Source organism: Onychomys torridus, chromosome 21 (assembly GCF_903995425.1).
Source record: "Onychomys torridus chromosome 21, mOncTor1.1, whole genome shotgun sequence".
NCBI classification, from domain to species: domain Eukaryota; kingdom Metazoa; phylum Chordata; class Mammalia; order Rodentia; family Cricetidae; genus Onychomys; species Onychomys torridus.
The window spans coordinates 48,061,859-48,082,024 of NC_050463.1; the positions used below are offsets into that span (position 1 = coordinate 48,061,859).

The 20,166-nt window shown below is 47.3% G+C and overlaps 1 protein-coding gene across 3 annotated transcripts in view; it reads left to right on the forward strand.

Moving 5' to 3' along the window:
* Positions 1–11,312: 11,312 nt before the first annotated feature.
* Mboat2 (membrane bound O-acyltransferase domain containing 2) overlaps positions 11,313–20,166 on the forward strand; it is a 132,940-nt gene continuing 124,086 nt past the window's right edge. For 2 of the 3 annotated variants that reach the window (XM_036170432.1, XM_036170434.1), the window contains exon 1: positions 11,313–11,605. In XM_036170432.1, the coding sequence (XP_036026325.1) occupies positions 11,531–11,605 (75 nt within the window). In that variant the 5' untranslated portion in view covers positions 11,313–11,530. The remainder of the gene's footprint in view (positions 11,606–20,166) is intronic. The other variant, XM_036170435.1, reaches the window with a different exon arrangement.

Sequence of the window (20,166 nt, forward strand, 5' to 3'; positions counted from 1 at the left end):
GAGTCCCCCCGCCCCCCAAGAGTGTCTTACTGGAGGTTTGTCATTTAAATGGCAAGTAAACAGAGAAGAAGGGTTGTATCCTTCCTTTCATTGTGTTATGGACACAGTTTTACATCTGAACAGCAAGGGCAAGCTCTGGGGTGTGCATCCTGAGCAAATATCACAGTGGGAAGCTACACTCACCCCTAGGGGATAGCCCAGGCTGCACAGGATAGCCTCCTCTCCTAGGCTGTATGTTTGTACACACCAACTGGTGAATGCCAGCTTCAGTAAAGAGTGCTTGTCTCCAAACAGGGCACAGTAATCAAAGAAGAAACTCAACATCAACCTTTGGCCTCTATACACATGTGCACACACATGTGTGCATATGTACACACACCTGTACCAACAGGTACATACAACACTCTCTCGCTCTAACTCAGTATAAAAGACAAGAAGATAGTTCAACTGAGCTTGCAGGCCTAGAAGCTGTTCTCTAGGTGTGTCAGTTTGTGGTGAGTGGATGGGGAAGGTCTGACCAGGACAACTGTGGACTTTATAAACATTGCACACTAGCCGGGCGGTGGTGGTGGTGCATGCTTTTAATCCCAGCACTTGGGAGGCAGTCAGGTGGATCTCTGTGAGTTTGAGGCCAGCCTGATCTACAGAGCGAGATCCAGGACAGACACCAAAACTACACAGAGAAACCCTGTCTTGAAAAACCAACCAACCAACCAAACAAACAAACAAAAAAGGTAAACATTGCACACTTATCCTACATGAAATTTATAAAAAGCAGTTTTCTGTCTTCAATAGTAAAGTAGCTCTGACTGCCTGTAACTTTTTTACTTTGTAAAACTTGACTCTTGTGTAATAACGCAGCTTTACCCACAAACACATTTTAACTATGTAAAGATTATATTACCTTATGAGCTTCTTTTCTAATTACAGTGTTTCACATTTGCTCAAACACGCACACGAGCCTAAGCTTGCACGGGGCCAGGATCACCCACAGCAACAGCTTTCCACTCTATCTTACCCCCACAAAGGGCTTTGAGAGCCGGGAATTCACACGTAGCAGTAATCCACCTGTAAGAGGTAATGCCTTCTTCTTAACACCGCACATACCTGCCTGGGCTTTCCTTGAGGAAGTGTACTCTTCAGAGTGCCCACGGAGTGTCCTTGTTTGTCAGAGAGTGTATTATGAACATTCCTCTCTATTAAGGATGATCTTTTGTGTCTGTAGGCCATGTTTTCAATCTTCTTACCATCTCTGTTGATGTCTGTAAAACTTCTGCTATGCCCTTCTCTCTGAATTTCCTTTTTTTTCCCTTCCAGGACTGAAGGTTGAACCCAGGGCCTTACACATGCTAGGCAAGCCAGCACCCTACTACTGAGTTACACCTCTTCTTCCTTTCAGTTTTTTTGTTTTGTTTTGTTTTGAGACAGTCTTATTAAGTTGTCCACGCTAGCCCTGAACTTGTGGTTCCTAAGAAGCTCGGGTTACAGATCTGTGCCAGCAGCTCTGTCTGATTTTCTTGGCTGTTCCCTTTCCTCTTCTGGTACCTTTTGCCTCTTCAACTATGCCTTCCTGGTCCCACAGCAGTTCAGTGTTAAGGGAATGCTATCATGAATGCAGCCTGATACTGGAACACACATATTTATTGTGGGCAACATTTTTTAAGGGCAAAATTTAGTTTTTAATTTGGGAATATGAAAACATCTACATATGTGATATCACCAAACTAGCAAAGCATAGCACAAAAATTGGTCACTGCTGGGAAACCGTTACTGTAAAGGCAATGGGTGGGTGGGGGGACCATGAAGGACCAGGCTGCTAATGGCACAACTGACTCAGTGCCACCAAAAAGCGGAAGGCCCACCAATTACATTCCTGACGTCGCAACAGGAAAAGCATGGTGTGTCAGACTCTTGTTCCCACATACCAAATCCAAACTTGACATGGACTCTAGATTTAATAATGAATTAAAGAAATTTAGTAGAGAAAGGAACTGGTCAAGTACCACCAAAGGGATGCAAATAGTTAAAGACAGAATCAAGGACCCAGTTTCCTTAAAATGAAATGAAATCAGAAAAGAGGGAGAATTATCATACATCCAGAGAGACATGAGGGGTATTAACCAAACAAATTCATATTCTTTGATTCAGCATTATGACTTACAATGTACAAAGTTGTTTAACAGGCATTCAATTTTATTAAAATGTAGTTCAAAGAGGGGCTTTCATAACTGTGACTCAGAGTGATGCTTATCTGGAATTCTTTGTTACACATGTATTTAGTATCGCTTATGACAGAGTCCTTATAATTATAGTGAAAGCTACTATTTCAGAAAAGCCTGTTCAGCAGGCTGTAACACTTACTCCTTCCTTTGGGAATATTTAATATTTAGTGACAATAATGATGCTGTTATGAGGTTGGCATTGTTACTATGAACATCGGGAGCCTCAGGTGGATCCAATATTTCTTAATTCTTTCACCTATGTTTTGTAAGTGTCTTATCTAGGCAGTATGTCAACATAGGGAGCAATGAGCTAGCTGATGGGTGTAGCTCTCCACATACATTAAGGTATGATCTAAGCATCTGCATTTTTTGGTTGTTTTATTATATAATTTTTCTCATAAAATGAACTATAGGGTGTGAAATGTATTTACGTTTACTTCTTAAATATTTCATGGTATACACATACACATATATAGTCTACAACTTAATGAAAATATTTGAAGAAAAATTGTAAATTAAGAGAAGGTTGTAAGATGTTGAAGAGATCTGGGAAATGGAGACAGAATTCAAATAAGAACAATTCAGGAATTCCAACATGGTACAACCAAGGATTCTGCAAGCTGCACTGTGGCGACTCAGGAGGAAGATGGCAACTCTGTTAACAGTTGCTGGCAGAGCAGGCCTGGGGGTGGAGAAGGCCATCATCCAGACTTGGGAAACTGGAAAGTCTAAACGGAGAGCTTCACCATGGCTGTGCAATTTGGCAGGGTGTGGTTCTGGGGGTAGGTGCTGCAGATCCCTGGGACAACCACTGGGTCTACATCACCAGATGCATGGTTGGCAGGCTGAGCACATCTTCGGTTGCTCTTCAGGCTCAGCAGCTGACGCCCAAGCAATAAGTGATATTGTCACTCACCAGCTTCGTTTCCATAGTGTTGAACTGGAAGAGCCTCCACTGGTATCCGCAGCAGCTGCCTCTTTGTTTTTTATTTTTATGTCTGTGCATGGGTGTTTTGTCTGCATATATGTCTATGTACCACATGCATGCAGTGCCTGACGGGGCTAGGAAAGGGCATCTGATGGTTGTCAACAACCACGTGGGTTCTGGGAATCAAACCTCAGTCCTCTGGAAGAGCAGGTAGTGTTCCTAACCACTGAGACGTCTCTCCAGTCCCCCAACCAGCCCCTTTACAGAAGGTGTAATGACAGAGGTCATCAGTACAGCTGCTAAACTGGAGGTAGAGGACAGGTGTACTCAGTTGGGGTATGATGGTATGGGAGGCTCCAGGACTCCCACACTTCAGCTAGCATTTGTCTTGTGTCTCATTGTGTAGCCCAGGCTGGTCTCTTGCTTCAGCCTCCCAAATAGGCTACAAGGCCCAGATAAAGTGGCATTTCTTAACAGCAGCATTGGAATTTGTAAGAAAATGGAACGATGCTTTCAAAGATTTCAGTGAAAACTGGTTTCGATTTAGAATTCTAGACCTAGATCTGGCTGATTGGCAGATGCTATGGATGGGTATGACCCCACCTCCCCTCTCCTAAGTCATCTGCTGCCAACACAGCAAAGTAACCCACATCCCAGCTTCCAGGCAACAGCCAAGGCCCATCCAGCAAACTGAGTGTCGGTAAGTGCTAAGGAATGGCCTCTGCACATTGGTAACGGGCCCAGCCTAGAAATTCTAGTCCTGTTTTTTTTTTTTCCAGAAACCTCCCTTGTCCTGCTAGAGATGGTGCTGAAGGTACTACTGAGATACACTACCTTCTTGGGTTGTACGAGACACACTTGAGTTGACTTTACTTGTCTTCCAATCTATCTTTTGATGACACTTCCACAACTCCAAAGGGAACAATTCTGAGTGCTCTCTCAGAGGCATCTGGAGACCAGTAGCTGGATACATTTTACATGAGCAATGAGTCACTTGATGCAATAAGACTAGGTTTCTGGCTCCTATCCTAGAATAACAGAATCATTTCATTAGTTTACTGGCTAGGCGCTAAAATAAAAAAAAAAAAAAAAGATTAATATCTGTAGATTTAGAGACAGTATTTACATTAACACTGTATTAAAGGATAGTGTCTAATATACTTGAAATTTCCAAAATCATCGAAATAATAATGTCTCTAACTTACATATTCAGGTCATTTACTATTTTTTTTTTTGAGACAGGGTCTCATTGTCCTGGAACTCACTCTGTAGACCAGGCTGGGCTCAAACTCAAGAGATCCACCTGCCTCTGCCTCCCAAGTGCTGGGATTAAAGATGTCCACCACCATCACTTGGCCCTATTTATTTATTTTTAAATGTAAAATTCTGCTAGAATTTTCAGCTGAGATAGACCAGGACTGTATTGTTATTTAATCATAAGTGAAGTCATCTACATCAGCCTCTGCCCACCCCTACCCCCACCCCTGGCTATTTTAAGAGGGATTAACTAAGGGAAGCAACCAGATATCGTTGCCCTTACCGGGCATCTGGCACCAGTGAGAAACAGGACATAGACTGCAAAATCCACTTCTCTAAAGATGGCTGTGAATGATGATAGCAATTGCCCCGAGTTGAAAATGTGACAACCCCTAAGTAAATGAAGTTATCTGAACTATACAAAGCAGATTCCCCTCTTAGATCATTGAGAGCCAAGGAACCAGTGTACACAAAACTGAATGAGTAAGTAGGCTTCAAACTCAGGCTAACTGGTTCCAGGACTCAACTTCCTCACCTGGTGGGGCTCATATGAGGATATTCTCCAACATCTCAACAAATTAGGGACAGTATTTCAAATGAAAACTCTAATGAAGGGTCCATCATTGACATTTATATTTACCTGACCAATGTGTACTTCGGAAGTGTCAACTTCTTACCTATACATTTAATAGTAACATGGGTTTAAGTGTCCTCAGGGACATTTGGCATTTCTTCCATTTTTTAAGGACAGAGTTCTGTGGTTTTAACACTGCCTTGCGCTATACAGTATTTTAGGTCTAGCTCAGAATCCACACACACAAAACAGGAAGAAATATCTGCTTTCAAATGGAAAATAAATTAAAAGATAATTTGATGAAACTGAAACCTGGCCTTATCTGATTATAAGGCATTCCTCAGCAGGCACCTCATGTACCGAAGAGTCACCTATCCTGGAGAGCAAGTCCTTGGCAAGAGAACTGGGTTAGATGTGTAATCATAGACTTCATCAGTAGAGATGGCTCTCGTTCCTAATTCTTCACTGCTTACGACTCTGGTGTTGATGTTGTGAGTTATGGCTCCAAACCCAATGGCAGCCATAGAAGAGTTGGAGACACTTATCGGAAGATGTGCTGTTGTTGAACAGATTCCCCTACAGAAAGGCACATCTGCCCAGAGTAACAGGCTTATGGGGCTGTTATAGAAATGACAGATCTGGCAACAAGACAGAGGGGTTAGTTAGTGGACCCTTCTCTCAGTGAACAGGCCACACTGCTTAGCATAGCAGTGATATGTCAACAGATATCAGGAGGGGAACTTTTTAAAATCCGAAATAACTCATCCTGGAAGGAGGGGTCTGGACCTGCCTGTACTGAATCCACCAGGTTGAGCTGAATCCCCAGGGGAGTCTTGGCCCTAGAGGAGATGGGAATGGAGGGGAGGGACTGGGGGAAGGCGGGGGGTGGGGGTGGGGGTGGGGGCAGGATGGGGGAGGACAGGGGAACCCATGGCTGATGTGTAAAATTAAAACACAAATATAATAAAAAAATCAGAAATAAAAGAAATAAATAGAAACATTAGCCAGAACTGAGAAGAGTGAGGCATTCTTACCCTGGTTAATGTAACAAATGCTACAGGTAGTAATGGACTGTGACCATGATGTGTCACCATCAGCATCAACCTGGGGTGAGTTCAATGATTTAAAGTTGGGATGCTTCATAACTTGAATGCAAATAGTATGTGAGCCCGCAGAAGCAGAAATGTCTCAATACCTAAAGGTCAGGGATTATAGACTGCATCTGTACAGCAATACACACACACCACACCAACAGGGTTTGACTGATTGATTTTACCTTTTTTGAGACAGGGTCTCACACCATAGCACTCGGCCTGGAACTCACTGTGTAGCTCGGGATGGCCTAACTCCTAGCAACCCTCCTGCTGAAGCCCCTCAAGTGCTGGGATTACAGGTGTGAGTCACTATGAGCAGACAGGGGTATTGTTTTTAAAACAGATTTAACTCATTCACATAAAAGTGAACTGCCCAGGAGTTGGAGAGACGGCTCTGTGCTAAGGGTACTAGTCCCTCTTCCAGGACCTGGGTTCAAGTCCCAGCATTCATATGGTGGCTCACAAGTGTCTATAATTCCAGTTCGGAGGGATTCAGGCCCTCTTTTGGCTTCCATGGGCACCAGGTACACAACTGGTAAACAGACATACATGCAGGTAAAACTCCCATATACATAAAATTAAAAAAAAAAAAAAAAAAAAAGAAAAGCCAGCCAAATAAAAGGGAAACAGATGACTTCCCTAAGATACACAGATTTCAAGTAAGTATTTTTACAGGTCACGGAAGAACACAGAGAGCAAAGGTTGACGGGAAAACAGTAAATCAGAAGTTGCTCTGAAACCTATAGAGCAACCACAAAGCTCTGCTATTTCCTTGACAAAAAAAGTTTTGTTTGTATCCTTCAGCCAAATAAAGGGTGAGTATTGATCAATATAATTAATTCAACGTAACATCAAATCTAGGTTGAATATTGGATTCATGGAGACAGAGAAAGCCCCAGAAGTTCATGGGAATCATACAATTACACAGGAGAAGAGAACCCGGAACTCGGGCTTGTTCAGGATGGAGGCAATCAAACTGGGGGGGTGGGGGGGATGTTCTGGTCACGGCTAGCCACCTCCTAAGTGGCAGATTCTGGAGAGCCAGGACCTTTACTGCACCCGACACCTCTTGTTCTGTCTCCCTTGTTATTTCCTAACTGGAGCATGTTAGGTCTTAGAGGTTCTCCTGCCCAGGTTAAGCTTACCTTGGGAGTGCTAAAGGGTGCCAGCCGGTTAGCAGACCTTATTATGTTTGTAGTTCAATGGCCTTCATCTCGGAAGTAATTCCAGGATATAAAGGGTATAAAATAGGCAATAATAATTGCCCAAGAACTCTAATTTCATGACACATACCATTTTTTACACAACAAAAGCAGCTTGGCAGATTATTCATTTCTTCTGAATGGTTTATTCAAAGTTAAAAATAAGTGGAGAAGGGAACATTTTATTGTGGCAATCTTTAATTATCATAGTCATTTTCAGAGGCAAGGGCAAGGGGGCCAGACAAGAAGACTGCTATCTTGTCACTTGTCATCCATAAACACTGCTCAGCACTCTGAGGCTTTGATTTGTAATGATGTTAGGATGCTAATGAGTAATGATGTTAATAACATGATTTCTACGTTAAGAATTCCTTACCACTTATTATTAGTAGTCTTACAATAATAGAAATATTACTAATATCTTCAAAACCCAGTCTATTATTAATCTCAAGCTCACAGTCACTCTTCAGTCTTGTAGGACAGTTATTATTATCCACACTCCACAGTGGGGAACTGAGGGCAGAAAGAAGTGGAGGGCGATTGGGTGCAATACTCAGAGATCAGACTCAGGTCTTTGGAGTACCAGCCAAGCTTGTGCACTCTCCGGGAAGGGTACTGTCTTGTTTACATCAAAGACTGACCTTACCTGGTCCTTTGTATTACTTTACTGTCCCATGTGCATTATAAGCACCATTTATTTATTTATTCATTTTTACAGCATTCACACAGTTCCTTGAACACAGTAAGTATTCAATAGGTTTTTTTTTTTTTTTTTTTTTTTACGAGTTAGGGGCATGGGGATTGCTATCATAGGTTGGTTATCTTAGGTGGGACAGCGAGGAATTACATATTGAGTTGTTTCTCATTTAAAGGCTCCTTGTCTAATTAGCTGATATTATATTATATTCTGATCAATGAGTTGTTAGCTCAAAATGTGGGTGGATCTCAGTTTCCTTTATTAGAAATATAAAGATGGAGTATTTCAAAATTTAAGGTGCAGTTGATAAAGTGTCTATATTTATAGTATACCCCATGATGTCTTAATATATCTCTATACTGAAAATCAGTTAAATACAGATGTAATACTTCCCTAATAGAAAACCCTTTCACTTCTAGAATTACATGACATTTCTTGAATGGTTAATTTAATACATCAACTTGACTGGGTTAATGGAGGACTGGATAGGTAATAAAACAGTATTTCTGGATATGTCTATAAGGATGTTTATAGAAGAGATTAGTATTTGAATTGGTAGACTATGTAAAGAAAATTGCCTCTTCAGTGTGAGTGGGCACCATGACTGGCCTGGAAAAAACTAAAAGGTAGAGGAAGGAAAATCTGCTTAAGCTGGGGCAGCCATCTCATCAATTCTGTGAACACTGGTGAGGCTGGCTTGTTAAGCATTCAAAGACTACCTAAAACTGGTAATACTTATTTCATTCTCATTCAAGGCTGAAGGCACAACAAACTGTCAGCCTTTACAATCTTTTTTTTGTTTTTTTGAGATAGGGTTTCTCTGTGTAGTTTTGGTGCCTGTCCTGGATCTCGCTCTGTAGACCAGGCTGGCCTTGAACTCAGATTCACCTGGCTCTGCCTCCCAAATGCTGGGGTTAAAGGCGTGCACCACCGCTACCCGGCTGCTTTTACAATACCTTGTCCCCAAAAGTGCCTAAATGTCTCCAGTCATGTCCTAATCCTACAGGCACCATTGACTCAAGGAACGCAGAGCCTAGTAGACAGTGTATCCCATGACATCCCCCTAAAGCAAACCTGATTGCCCTACCAAGCAACAAGGTCTTATCTAGGGCCATTTCTGGTGGAACCAGAACTGAGCTAACAGTCTAGGAGACCACAGGTATGCTTAATTTTGCATACATCTTGCCCCTTGCCCTAATTATCCCTCTATTTCAAGTGTACACCACGACCCCAAAGATGGGCTTACTTCCATCATTCCAAAGTGGCCATTTTGATTACATCCCTTCCCCGACTTTTCATCATTACTTTTGTCTGCTGCCCTTGGGGCAAGAGGCTGAGGATGGAACCGCCAGTCAGACCACTTTCATAAAGGAGTCACCCCCCCCCCCCCCCCCCCCCCCCCCCCCGCAAACAGGAACTATGTTCTGTCTCATTCTAAAAAAATAATTCAGCCTGACATAATTGCTTTGGTAGACAGTATTTGTTCTGGGATTGCATCTTTATGCTGCCTACTTTAGGTTGCAATATGTTTCTAACACCCACTTTTCAAGCTTTTAACATGGTATTTTAATTTTTCCCCTTCAGTTTGTATGTTAGGCCACCTGTACATTTCCTCTACACTTCCCCAAAGTGGAGAACGGAGGAAAAAAAAAAAAGGTCCTCCCTCGAAGGTTATATGAACAGACACGTCCAGATTTGGGGGCTATTTTAACATTGTTGAACAGGTTTGCTTTCCAATTGGTCCCAAGTACTAATTGCAACACTACATCAAGTAGGAAAGATCTCATTTAAATTTTTTCTTTCCATCCTCTATCAGAGACTTTAAAAAACGACCTTCCTAGGACTCAGCTGCCCACCCAGAGAGCGTCAGGCAGGAAGGGACTGTCCTGACTAATTCCATCAGCCGGTTTTCAGACAGCTGAGTCCACAGCCAGGTTCCCTGAAGCACTGTTTGTGCTATTTCTGCTGAAGACTCTGGAGTGGTCCTTGAGGAAGTGGTGTACCTGTAGTTGACGGCTGGTCTGGAGTGGATGTTAAGCCCGTGGGTGAAAGGCCTTAGGTTTAAGAGGTCAGAACCAGGGCTAAAATATTTGGATTCCACCCCCCCCCCAGCTCCCCCCACCCCGCTGTTGGTTAAGTTATGTAATTTTTCCGAAATTAAATTTCCTTGTTAGACTGAAGACGGTTAACACTACCCACCTCACGCGGCTGCCGCGGAGGCTCAAACACGGCCACCTTTAAAAGCAGTGTTTGCAGCACGTGTAAACCCTCCGTTAAATATTAGCGATCACCCCCCCCACACACACACCCCCAATTCCCAATCCTTGGATGACGGGAGAGGACAACGTTGGAGCGTTTTTCCAGGCGTCCGCACGCACGGCTGGCTGTGGTTAGGTGGAAGCGGGGAAAGCATTCCGTTCGCAGGGGTGGGTGCCGCACGGGCAGCCCTCCCGGAACGGAAGGTGTGGACGCAGCGGCATTCACATCTGGGCAGGGATGCTCACCGGGCACGAAGAAGGGATGCTGACCAGCAAGCAGCCTTTCCTTTGAGGAGGCGGGGCCTCTACTGCCGGCTGCCCAGGCTAATGCCCAGGCTTTCCCCGGGTGGCTGCCCGGGTCCGACCCGTTCCCCACTCACTCCGCCGGAGGCGCGGTGCGAGCCGGCGTCGCCAGGCCCAGGTGGGCGCGGGAGGGAGGCTGGCCCGCCCGGATGCCCGCAACTACGGGCAGCACGGGAGACAAAGGCACTTTTTTTTTTGGTGGTGGTGGTGGGGTGTCCCCGTGGTGCGTGGCCGTGCAGCTCCCAGCCCCCTAGCTTTTTTTTGTTCCTAACTTCCTCCTCCAGCGCCTGCATCCCTCCAAGTCCTCCCCTCTTTGTCTGGCCGCCACCCCGAGCCCCTTTGTTGTCCACTCGTCTCTGCCAGGGGAGGGGTGGGGACGCCGGGCGCCCACCATTCCCGAGAAAGGAAGCGAGCGGGAGGCGGAGGCAGAGCCGCCCTCACGCGCCCCCACCGGCGAGCGCAAGTCGCGTTCGCGCTCGCCCTCGGGCGACCGACGCGGTCGAGCCTGGGGGCCCCTCGCCCCTCGCCTCCTCCCACCCCTCCCCATCCCCGCCAGCACGGAGGAGGGGCGCGGCCGAGGCCGGCGTCCTCGGATTGGCTGCGGGAGTCGGGGCGCCGCGCCGCCATTGGGCCGCGGGGCTGTCGGGTGCGCGAGCGCGCGAGGTGGGGAGGGCCCCGCCCCCCCCCCCCCACCTCCCGCTGGAAGCTGCTGGAAACCCGGCGGCTCGGCGGCGTGAGCGGGTTGCGCGGGTGGGTGGGCGGGGCGCCACGCACTGGGCGGGGCCACGGGGCTCCGCCCACGGCCCCTCCCCGCGCGGCGGCTCCGACCGCGGGCGGCCGAGGGGCGGGCGCGCCGCTGCATCCCCATCCTCGGCGTAGCTCGGCACAGGGCGAGCGGCGACTGGCCGGAGCGAGCGAGCGAGCGAGCGAGCAAGCAAGCAGGCGGACGGGCGGACGGGCGGACGGACGGGCGAGCGCAGCGCCGAGGCCCGGCCATGGCCACCACCAGCACCACGGGCTCCACCCTGCTGCAGCCTCTCAGCAACGCCGTGCAGCTGCCCATCGATCAGGTACCGGCGTCCGGGGCGTCGTGCCCTGGCCGCCCCTGCCGGCCGTGGTGCCACCCGGGCGGGAGCAGGGTGGGGGCTGGGGCCGGGGCCTCTGTGCCCGGCTCCCGGCGGGGCGGGGGCGCGCAGCTGGCCTTGTCCCTTCGCCTGTCTCTCTGGCTGATGCCTCGGTGCCCACCCAGCCCCCCATCGCCGCCCCGGGCGGGGGTGGGCGCGGGCGGAGGCTCGGCGACAGCCCTCCTGGGAGGGCTAGACAGACGTGCGCGTGTGCATGCTGTCGCTGCCGGGCCACCGGGCACCGGACCCCGGAGTCCTTAGGGCCGGTGGACCCGGGGACGGCTGCGGGGTATCGGGCGCCGGGAGGCTGAGGATGGTCTGGGTGTCGAGTGCCCAGGATACGGCGTGGATGGATGGGGCTTAAGAGGTCCAGCACTTGGGGACAGTTTGCATTGAAGTGTGACTCGAGAGACTGAGAGGCAACAGTTTGGGGGGGAAGGCAGGTTATGAAGAGAAGTCAAAAGTGAGTTCATGATGCCAAGGTTTCTGGTGAAAAAGTTGCAGCTGTGGATAGGAGCGGCCATCCTGTCCCCTCACCCTACCCTCAGGGAAAGCGTTTGACACTAGGGAGGGCTGGCATTTAAATGAGGCCAGTAGAATTTGATTGTTTAAAGGGCCTCAGGATTACCGAGAAATAAACAGTATTGGGACGGAGAAAGCAGCGCCATTTTTATTGAGCAAAGGAACTTTGGAAGTATGTCCTGAGAGAGGTCTGGGAAAGTTGTTGGTGGGATACGGTTAGATTAGATAGTTGATCTAGCCCCAGGGCTGAAGGCAATTGACTTTGGAGATCTTGCTTAACATTGTTTCTGATCTGGAGGTGTTTGCACTTTCCAAGGGATGCTGGCTCTGTGCCCTCAGCTTGACTGGCTGCTGTTGAGGTCTTAAGGGTTTCCTTTAGAATACAGAATTCCTCCCTCTCTGGACTGAAGTTGGAGGTGACATCTGAGCTCAACACGGTGCTCACAGCTTTGTGCTCCTCTGGTTTAAAATAAGATAACGCTGAGTTATGTCGAAGGGGAGGGTTAAACAGTTCTTCCCAGAGTTCAGATCTGAATTCTTTCCTTCATCATACTCGTAACTTTTGATTAATAGTGAAATACCTGTCCTCCACATCGCACGAACAGCAGTCGTGTTCAAGGTATCGCGGTAATAGATCATTAGAGTGCCCCAAGTGAAATGATCCCTTTAATTCATAGTGTTAGTCTTTGTTTATTAAGTTGATCCGAACCGAATGAAAGCTTTGGGTATTCTCAGTCCCATGAAGGAGTCTCACTAAATGGAATTGTGGCACATGACCTTTAGGTGTGTTACATCTCCGACTTAAATAGGTTGTTGCCAGACTACCAGCAAATGGAGGGCAGGATCTGTTGAAAAATTTTTTCTTGCTAATGAGAAACAAGAGAGAGGCTTAACACCTTTTCATTCTTTTGGGGAGGCAGATAATTGTGTGTTCTCTCTGCCATAGCCCTACCATGTTAATACCTCTAGATTTCTATAAAGGATCATAACTTTTAAAAGTAATCTAATATTCATAAGCTCCTTTAAACATCTCAGCAGTCCAGAGAAAGTTCTTTGTGGAACTTACGTATGCAGGAAGGCGACTTGAATTGAGATTGTGCCTGGCTTGGCACCTTAGACAGTCTTCATCCTCTGGGGTACTCTGAAGTTTGTGGAACCCCGAGTTTACATGGCCATTTGTATAATACAGTTATTGGCTATGTGGTAAGCAAATCTTCAGAATGTTAGGTTAATACTACACAATCTGTACTTTTGGTACAATTATTTTATTTCTGTGAAATACCAAAAAGATTGACTCTTAAGTCATTAGCAAAGCTCTTGGAGTTATTAAAACCTCACATGATAAAATTAGACAGACATTTTAACTTTAAGCTAACCAGAGAAGTTTTATGACATGTGAATACTTGAATCCAAGTTGAAAGAAAGTCCAAGACTCAGCTGTAATAAAATAATGTAATTCAATGGGGGTGCGGGGGGTGGGGGGCAGGCCAGGAAGTGAAAAACTATAACTCTGCTAGTGTTTCATTTGGTGTGTGCCAATTAACAGTGTTTAGAAAACTTAGGAAATTATGAAAGCAATTGTTTTAGGAAGTAATAAAATGTGAACTTTTTACTATTGTGTTGACTTGGTACACTTAAGTGCCCCTGGCTGCTGAGGTAGCAGGAAGAGATTTTATGTCAGGCAAAGGAGCAGAAAATCTTGCCTTAGGCTCCTGAATCTTTATCTCTACTAAGAATGGCCTTGGGGTAGTGGTGTTCAGTAGCCCTTAAATTTAAATTAAAGCCTGAAATAATGGAGTCTGGGCGGTTACAAGATTCTTTACGATAGGAAGTACTTGGCCCTGATGTTTCTCTCTCTGGGCCCTGCTTCCCAAGTGACTTTATTTCTGATGTAATTCTGGAGGTCTGAGGGAAGGGATGTATGGAGAGTGCGATTGGAGGACTAGCTGTGCCAGAGGAAAGGAGCAACACTGTGAGACCCAGGAGAGATCAGGTGTCTTCGTAGCACGGGGCTTGTGATCCTTACAAGTTGCTGATGTGGGGTTTTAGAGTCCACAGCAGGTACCAAAATGAAACCAAGAATAATGTCCCAGATGACCAACCATATATAATGTATCTCAGCATCTTCTACCATCTATTACATCTGCTTTGCCTTGCTCTGAGGTGTCATGAGCTTGCTTTCTGCTTGTGACTCCTTTTACCCTCCCTTTCTGTCTCCCTCCTTATCCTCTCCCCCCCCCCCCCCATGATGCTGTACTGACTATGAAACTGGGGTAAATAGCCATGATAGTACTCTGGGCAGATGTATTCTAACAGATAGTACTCTAGTTAGAGAAGAGCCTTGGAACTGCCCTCGACACAGCAGCCATTGTTCTATAGATTATGTGACAATCTTGGGACAGGGAGAAGACAAGGTGGGGGGACGACTCTTGGTGTTTTTGAAGCATTTGAAGGAAGGGGAAAAAGATGGGTGGGGAAGAGCTGTCAGGAGTCCAGTGGTAACCATAAGGCCCCCCTTTTGAGAGTTTGAAACTTTCCCATGAATTGCACATCATTCAATAGAATCCTCCTACCTCCGGAAGTCAGAATTCAAATCTGAATTCACATGCACACGTACCCATGGTGTATGCTCTTGAGTATTTGCATAAAACGTCAGTGTGTTTGTTAGCTTTAACGTGGGAGGAGTACTTTGAATGTATCTTTGTTTTAGAACTGATCCTCTTGGCAGTGAAAGAGAGGATAAGAGAGAACCGTCTAAAATTCCAAGTATCAGTGTGCTGTTGATCATGGTTGGGATGGGGAAAGTGTGTGTGTGTATGTGTGTGTGTGTGTACATGTATGTATGTGTGTGTGTTTGTGTGTGTGTACATGTATGTATGTGTGTGTGCACATGCACACGCTCTGTGTGTGTGTGTGTGTGTGTGTGTGTGTGTGTGTGTGTAACAGAGAGACGTGGGAAGGCTTATGAAATCTTTGCTCCTTCTTTTTGGTCAGTTTGTTGATTGACTTTTCCCCTAAGTCCCCTTCCCCCTCACACAGACAACAGAAGTGGCGTTTTAGGGAAGCATTAGCTTAAGACTGGTTCTTGAAGTCCCCTGACAGGTCTCGACTCTGACGAATCCTATCACAGATGAAGGAAATGAAAGGACTGTCGTCTAGGTCGATGCAGTAGAAGAATCGGAGCCCGGGTTGCGTGCTCTGGGCTTAGCTCCGGGCTGCGCGTGGTGCTTCTCTGCCTTGCTCTGCCCACAACTCAAGAGCTTTACGAATTGTACACTTGTGAGGGTCGGTCTCCATCACAAGGACCAGGAAGTAGGGACAGGAGGTGGGAAGATGCCTTCCAGCCAGGAAGGCTTGTGGGTCTGGAATCAGCCTGTCCGTGAACAGTTTTAGAAATGTCGCTTTATATAAATGCTACTTCCTGTGTAAAATGGGTGCCGACCTTAAAGCCCCACGACTTCGTGTTCAGGAACTGATAAAGAGTCCCCAAACCTGGAGGGATATAAAGTAAGAGTTAGGGGAGGAAAGTGGACTGATAATCTGAGGAAGTTTCAGTAGTAAAGAGTTGAAGCTGCCTGAAGTTTTACCTGAAGGAGAAGAAGACACATGCCCTGGAAATGCTGTTAAATGTTGGGTCCCTGTATTCTGCCTGGGCCTCCTCATTAACAGAAAGTATTAGTGTGGCAGCGGTGGCTTGGGGTTCCTGAGTAGGGTTGGGGTCTTGTTCTGGCCACTGCTTGCTCTTGGGCAGTTACTATGTTTGCTTGTTCATGCACTCTCTGTCTGTCTGTCTGTCTCTCTTACTTTAGATTTTTTTTTGGGGGGGTGGCAGGATCTCTGTAGCCCTGGCTGTCCTGGAACTCCCTCTGTAGACCAGGCTGGCCTTGAACTCAGAGATCCGCCTGCCTCTGCCTCTCCAGTGCTGGGATCAAAGGTGTGCGCCACCTCAGTGGGCTCTATTGTGCCTTCTTAAGTCTGCATTTCCTCCTCTGTAAAATTAGAGTAAATAAATACTGTGCCTTCATAGATGGTTGTAAAACACATAATTGGTGTAACAACCTGACTCCTGAAGATGTTTGATACACAGTTCCCCTTAGTTATGAAATTCTTGGATTTTATATTTTTATTTTGAGAATTGCATTCTTAATCTTCAGGACTTCCTTAGAGAAGGGCACTAGGAAGCTCTGGTCAAGTTTGTATCCACACAGTGATTGAAGTGGGATGAAAACCTACTTGTAAATTTGGAGTTAAATGTGTTTTTGCTGCCTCCTGACTGTTAAAGAGTTCTTTGTGACTGATAGTGTTCCTTCCAGTGTCCTGCCTGTGGAGGTGCAGATAACCCTGGTCTCTGCTTCTTAGGTGGGGTGCCGCTGACGGGAAGTACTCGGTCGCTCACACGGCTTTTGCTTGCCGCCCAGTTTAACAGGTGGGATTCTGCCACAATTGAATTTTGTAGCATTTCTTACAAAATACGAGCCTCAGAAGAGAGAGTGTTCAGTGATGTTGGGAGTGAGATGGGTGAAGAGTGAAACCCTTCAGTCACTGTTTTGCGTGTGGAAAAGCTGCTGTGTGGACGGTTAGAGTTGGGATTCAGGAGGCGCCCATTCACAGGTACCAGCGGCATGTCCGTCTCACTCCTCAAGGTCACCAAGGACACGTCCCTCTCATTGCTGATCAGAGAGGGAGCCGTTCTTCCTAGCCCATCTCTGGAGCACCCACATACAGGCCCCTTGCTGATCTCATCTCCTGTGACCAGTTTCTTATTTGAACTGGGAGCATTGTAGGTGTGGCCAACTTCCGCTATGTATGTTCAGCCTGCTGTTGCGTGTGCCCCTCAGACTCTGGTAGGTAATAAGAAGAGCTTAGGAAGACGTGGTAGGTGTGTGGAAAGCAACAGGGAAGCATGGGATTCCCAGATCAGTTGCCCTGTGTGTGCAGGGGTGAGAAGAAGGAAGGGGCAGAGCCCCAGGAGGAGGAGAGCGGTTGAGGACTCTAACTGAAGGGTCCAACCTAGAGTGAGCCTGGGGCAGGGGTGGCACCTCTCCCCGTCCTCTCATCCTTGGGTTTGTTGCTGGGGTCTCCTTCAAAGGATGGGGTGATGGCTCTGGGGGCACAGGACAGAGCCAGGAGTGGATCTGGAGGGACACATAGGTACCACCCAGGACCGTGACCCTGGGCGTCTCATCCCTGAAGGATACAGGATGAGCTCCGGCTAACCCTTGACACACCTCCTCCTAGTCTCTCCCCGCACCAGGGCAGGGCTGGAGAGAGAAGTTGACTTCCCTTTTCATCCTCCTGCTTCCTACTCACTCTTAAGAACCATTGTCCTCAGGCCCTGCCTCTGACACTAATAGACACATCCACCGGCAAACTTGGAAGAGTGTGGCACTCACCTGTCACTTCCTCGTTTAAGTTGTCACGGCTTCCATGTTGCTGCTGCAGTACTTTCCACAGTGTGGCCGAGACCATTTGTGTCAAAATCACTTGGGGCTGTTACCAAAAAAAAAAAAAAAAAAAAAAAAAAAAAAGTGTTTCCTGGCTCTAGCCAGTCCTAGAAATGAGGGCCAAGGAACCTGCATTTTGACGGACTCCTCCCCTACATTTGCCATCCCCATCAGAGGTAGAGATCTGGGTCAAATATTTCAGGTACTTCTTATAACTAAAAGGTATGGGGCTGGAGAGATGGATTAGTGGTGAAGAGCACATACTATTCCAGAGGACCTGACTTAGTTTCCTCTACATACATCTAGCAGCTCAAGGCCTCCAGTAATTCCAGCTCCAGGGAATCCAGTATCCTCTTCTGGACTCCAGAGGCACCTGTATACACATGGACATAGCCACACAGACACACATGATTAAAAAGATAAGAGCTTAGGTTCTAACGGTAGGGTGCTTCCCTAGCATGCAAAAGGCCGTGGGTTTGATCCCCAGCACCGGGAAAACAGGAAACAAAACGACGGTGGAGTATTCTTTAAGTATTTAACAAAGTAAAGCCTAATTCCCAATACACAGTGTAGTCCAGTGGTTTGGTAATCACGGGAGCATGGAAACATAAGACTCCGAGTGTGCTCTCGGCCATGTGACCCTGCTGTGGGACAGTCATGACTGTATGCACACCTTCATATGTAGAAAGTGCTGGAAGTCTCGATCTGGTGACCTGGCCTTGGGGGAGGACCGGCTCCATCCATTCTCACTGTTGGGTCTGAGAAACGTTGGCTTAAGGTCAGGCCCACAACCTGGGAAGGATGGCCTTTGGATGCCTTGCCCTTCACAGCGCCCATGTGCCCTCCTGCTGACCAGGAACCTTCTCCAGAGCCGTGGGGGGGAAAGTGGTGAGCCAATTCTCTCCTCACCTGCTGTTGTGCAGTGTCCTTGTCTAATCGTGTACACTTTCCTCAGGACGCTTCCCTTTTTCTTTTCACTCTCTGCGTTGACGAAGCCATTTCTTTTCCTGCCCCAAGTCCCCTGCACCCTCTTATGTCTGGCAGACCTTTTTAGTGTTTATCTGAGGCCTGTGTCTTCCCGAGGATGTCTCCACGTCCCTTGCGTTCCTTCTAGGAACGCATGCTATACGTGTGTGTTGGTGACACACACCTGCTTTTACGTCTGTGTCATACTCCTGCAGCAGGTTGTGAGCATTGCGGGTGCACCGGTCACTTGGACCTCTCTTGTTCGGTGCAGCCGCTCTGTCACGAGGCCAGTGCCGTTACCAACCTGCCCCATTTCCACTCTGTGTCCTCCAGGGCTGGTCTGCCTTGCCGAGCTCTTGGCCCCTTTCCTCTGGCTCTTGTCAAAGGTTCATTTCCTTCTGTCTCTCAGAAGCAGGCTGTAGAGGGGTCCTTCTGATCTCCTGGGGGTCCTCCATGTCCTCGTTGTTCAGGATCTGTAACTGGCCTTGTAACACCCCCCACCCCCCCCCTGAGAATCCGCTCTGCTGGTACCTGCAGCATTTAACTTGGCTTATTCCTTACGGCACTGTAAATCCCTTAGGGATAGGGCCTGTTGTCTCCTGCTCAGGACCCCCTTTGTGTGATGGGAGCGTGGACCAAGTGACAGCAGTTTGACAAAGGCCTCAGCCTAGGTGACAGATAGTCTGTGAGCTTGGCAAGCTGCTCATCTCTGTAAGCTTTGGTGTCTTTCTTTCCTTTTTTTGTTAGACAGGGTCTCACTATGTAGCGTTGGCTATCCTAGAACTCACTATGTGGACTAGGCTGCCCTCAAACTCCTTTATAAAGATGACTATCTCTGCCATCTGAGTGCTGGGATTAAAGGTGTTCGCCACCATGCCCAGCTCAGTTTCGTTGTTGATCAAATGGAGCACGCAGTAGGTTGCACCTAGTAAGAGTGGGTGGGCATTGCAGATGTAAGCAAGTAAAGGCCAGTGCACAGGGCTGTGAATATTATTAATGTCTCAGGCTGTCTTCCGAGGCACTGGGCAGCACATCTTGTATATGACTTCAGTCTAGCCCTTGGACTCTTCAGGACTTTTTCAGCCATCCTTTAGATAAGTGTATGCCAGTCAGCCTGGGGGATGCCATCCCACGTGGTGATTATTACACTCAGAACTCTGCAGCCCTGGGGAGTTGTAGGTCAGGGAAGGAGGAGTCCCATGGGTCCTCACCAGGGCATCAGAGAGGCTGGGGTCTCACTGGCTGTGTTCAGGGCATTTCCAGTAAACATATCACCTTCTCTGCTCCCTCCAAGGGAAGCCCCACTTCCCTGGCTGGAAGCTGCCCTCTGTCTCTTAGAGCTGGTGTGTGGCCTAGATAGTGAGGTCTCTCAGTGGTCAGGCTTCCTGAGGGGCAACTCAGAAGATCTCTGTTAGTGGGCCCAAACCTTTGTGACGGAATTTCTTTCCAGTAGGCACTAGGAGCTGAAGTCAGGCAAAACACTGAAGATGAGCGATTGCAGAGGAGCTGGAAATAACTGTAGCTGTTAGTATCCTCAGTCAAGAGATGGGACTGCTTGGGAAGAGCAGCTTTATC